This window comes from Ceratina calcarata, unplaced genomic scaffold (assembly GCF_001652005.2).
Source record: "Ceratina calcarata isolate Rehan_Ccalc_2016 unplaced genomic scaffold, ASM165200v1 scaffold447.2, whole genome shotgun sequence".
Lineage (NCBI taxonomy): Eukaryota > Metazoa > Arthropoda > Insecta > Hymenoptera > Apidae > Ceratina > Ceratina calcarata.
In genome coordinates, this window is record NW_017168598.1 from 38572 (window position 1) to 42126 (window position 3555).

General features: G+C 37.0%; 1 protein-coding gene across 6 annotated transcripts in view; it reads right to left on the bottom strand.

The window, feature by feature from the left end:
* LOC108627185 (uncharacterized protein DDB_G0283357) overlaps nt 1-3555 on the bottom strand; it is a 44558-nt gene that overhangs the window by 34789 nt on the left and 6214 nt on the right. For 4 of the 6 annotated variants that reach the window (XR_003389471.1, XM_026815389.1, XM_018028288.2 and 1 more), the window contains exons 4-5: nt 2672-2837; nt 2437-2499 (exon numbers count right to left, since the gene is read on the bottom strand). Coding sequence is in view for 5 of the 6 variants with exons in the window: in XM_026815389.1 (XP_026671190.1) it covers nt 2437-2499; nt 2672-2837 (229 nt within the window). In the remaining variant the exon portion in view is untranslated. Of the gene's footprint in view, nt 1-23; nt 2500-2671; nt 2838-3555 lie in introns of those variants that run through there. The other 2 variants (XM_026815391.1, XM_018028287.2) reach the window with 1 other exon arrangement.

Sequence of the window (3555 nt, forward strand, 5' to 3'; positions counted from 1 at the left end):
TTAAATTGATTCTCTAAGTCTAATACTAAAAAAGTTACACCAATAATTATACTTTATAACTCTAACTAAGTGCAATTTTAAACAATTTTTTTACACATTAAGAAACTAAGTCTCCCAAAAGAATTAAATTGATTAGTCATATATTAAGACGTTATTCTATTCTGAAACGTGTCTAAATATTAATGAGGGCCACTGTATAGATGAATATAATCGAAAACTCCATGTCAGGCAAAGAATCTTGCATCTTCCTTCCATAGCATCAAACTTCTCTCATAAAAGCTTGTCCATATGACCGATTAATGCATACAGCAAGTGTGAAAACATGATTCTCATTGACGAGATACAGGAACGCCTAAACACTTCCGATATACATAATTAACACTGGAATTTTATTCTAAATCAAGAATTCGTCGATGCAATTAAAAAAAGAAGCTGAATTTCATAAAAGCTAAAACGAAGAATAGAATAGAAGTAGAGAAAATTACATGTTAGATGAAATTTGAATATTTCACTGGACTTATTTGTCATTGGAAATCGTTGCGTGCGTAACTTGGATGGAAGTGGACTATATGGAAAGATTATGTATATGAAAGCTTCACCATCGATCTGGCAACTGTAACAAGTATAATATAGACTATAGACGATCAACTAAATAACACGGTTCCACCTAAAACTCTGTTTCCATCTATCCTATCATTAAAGTTCTCTAGTCAACCCTAAGCGAACGATACCGTATGTACAGATATTTTCTCTGTCTCCTTAACGCGGGGGTGAGTAACCCCTTTCCTCGTTGTGCAAATACCAGTTTCATAGTTTCGATAGGAATATAAAGGCGACGATCGCTGTGTTCAACCCTCTGAAAAACGTAGAACGAAACGATGGTTCTTTGAAAAATCGTGTGGACTTGAACCATGCGATCTGGTCGCTTATTAAATTAGAATAAGAACTCGTACGCGTTTGTAAAATCCAGCAACAGTCGGTCCAGCGTTGAAAGGATTTATATTGATATATCGAATAGAGGAAATGCTGAACTCTGCGAGTCGATTGTTACGCGTACAACTAACTGATTTGCCTAGTATGTGTTCACGTGTGTGGGTGTAGAAATAGTTTACGCAACGTTAAAAATTCTATATAGAATTTGCTCGTTGCTGAGAGAAATTGATCAGTGTCGTATTACGTGTTCTCTTTTCTCCCCATACATGAATATCGTGCTGCGCGCGTACGTCGCGCTTGAAGCACCTTTCTCTTTTTAATAAACGCTTATTACAGTAGAGGAAACGTTTTCACACGTTGCGTCGTGCAACGGGTCAGGTCGGAGAGCTGCGCGTATTCGAGGGTCCGCGGAGCTCGCCCGATCTGAGATTAAGTCTGCCACCGTCAGACGCCGAGCTTTCGGAGTAATCAAAGTTTTTTCGAGACATATTTCATCGAAACTACCTGACACACGCGTTTCGGGTCACACATTTAAGGAAGGCCACATTGAACTAGTCTAAGAAGTTACCGTCTAGCGTTCAGAACAATGTTGGTAAAATTTCGCCTATGATATAATCTAGCCTATGACACATACGCAACGATTAATAGTTAAGAGATTCTTGCGAACGTTCCTTTTTTCTCGTTTTATATATATATATATATATATATTCTTTTTTTTTCGTTTTTTTTTTCCTGTTTTTCTTTGCTTTATGATACGTCCGGCTAATCTTCGCCTTTGTTAGTTTTTCCTCTACGAGTATCGGATCCTCGGATTAATGTAAATTAATTATCTTTGGCATTAGAAAATATGCAAAACCAACGTATCCAAAGATAAAAGTGGCGACGAGTCAGGCTTAATTATCGCCGGTTCCGTCGTTAACGAAGACAAGCGAAATTACTTTGAAAGTATACGCGTAAAACGTGATATTACGATAAAACGATTGGATCACAAGTGTTGGATATGAGAACTGACACTCTCAAAAAGACTGTACTATAATAGGAATAAAAGTATGTACAGTAAAAAACTATGGAGTCGTTATTAACTTGTAAAAAGTAGATACGCATACGATTTCCCTAATTTTCGTCACGGGTACACGCATATAGTATTTCGTACGATAATTCGAAAGTTTCGCAATTAACATGGGCGGCATTGTTTTGTTTCAGCGATAAAATTATGATAAATGCCAGCAAAAGCTTTTCGTTTCATTAGTAACGTATAGCGAGACACGCATTTCTTTCTCCTTGTTTAAGTAAAAAGCTGCTGGGCTGAGTTTGTGTTGTTGCACGAAATGGAAAAGCGGCTCTCGAAATCTTGCTAGGTACGCTGCGAATAATCGCACGCGTCGCTCGCTACCTGACTTTCATTACGTTTTATCACAAGAACTGGATCTTTAGACGTCTCTACGACCTTTTTCTCTACGTCCGAGTCGTACAATAGAGTGGCTTGAAGTGCGTTATACATACCGGTTCGTGCGTATCGGGAAGCCTTCGTCAGTTCGTGGACACTGGTAGCCAACGTTAATATATCTGCAAACGCAAAACCGTTCGAGTTAAAATCGTGCGTTTTTAAATATCGAATTGAAAGTATAAAAACTAAGGAGGTCTAAAAAACCGAAGATTGAAACGGGTTTTCGAAAATATTCTGAATTCCTTTCCTGTTCCCACCTGATTTTTTTGGGTCTATTTAATAAAAACGTACCATTGTCGTTATACACCAGCATGCACGGTGGATTCTCTTTCTGGCGTTTAGTAGCGTTCGCGATTTCCCGTTTCCGGCATTCTTGAACAAACTTTATAGCTTCCAGCCAATATTCCATAGCTTTGTGTACGCGTTGATTCATCGTAGAGCCGCGCAAACGTTCCATCTATTAAATTAATATCATCGTTAAAATATTGAAACACGTTCAAGTGTTTTCCAGTTATAAAGACTTAACGATGTATTGGCTATACAGTCAATCCCAAAAGTTTATGTACCTTAGAAAAACGGATATCCTATACTTAAAAAGAAATCAGACGGAGGAAGAATAATGCTAATAATAAATAGCTACGTGCTAAAAAGTATAGAAGAAAATATCCAATTACGTATTGACGCTGACGAACAATTTTTTTTTTTTCAAAATTTCAAAGAATGCTTCAAATAAAAGTTGTTTTCCTTCTAATTTCCATATTTAACGAGTTACGTATCATTATTTGGCATTTTATTGATGTTGACAAAATCCGACCATCCCAGCGTCGAAATGGCGAACTTTTGACAAAAAATTTCGTTTTTCTTCAATAACTCCTAAACCGTTGGTTCTACGGGAAAATTGCATACGACCTTTCTTGTAGAGGACGACGAGATCTACAATTTCTGTACAAAAGTTTTTTGCTAGCATTAATATTTAACGAGTTATTGACGAAAAACGAGAAAACAGTTTTTGCAAATTACTCGTAAACTATTGACGCTAGCAAGAAACTTTTATATAGAAATTGTAGATCTCATCGTCCTCTACAAGAAAGATCTTATACAATTTTTCCGTAAGTCCAGCGGTTTGGGAGTTATTGGCCAAAAACGAAAATTTCGCGAAATCTGAAGGGGTACTC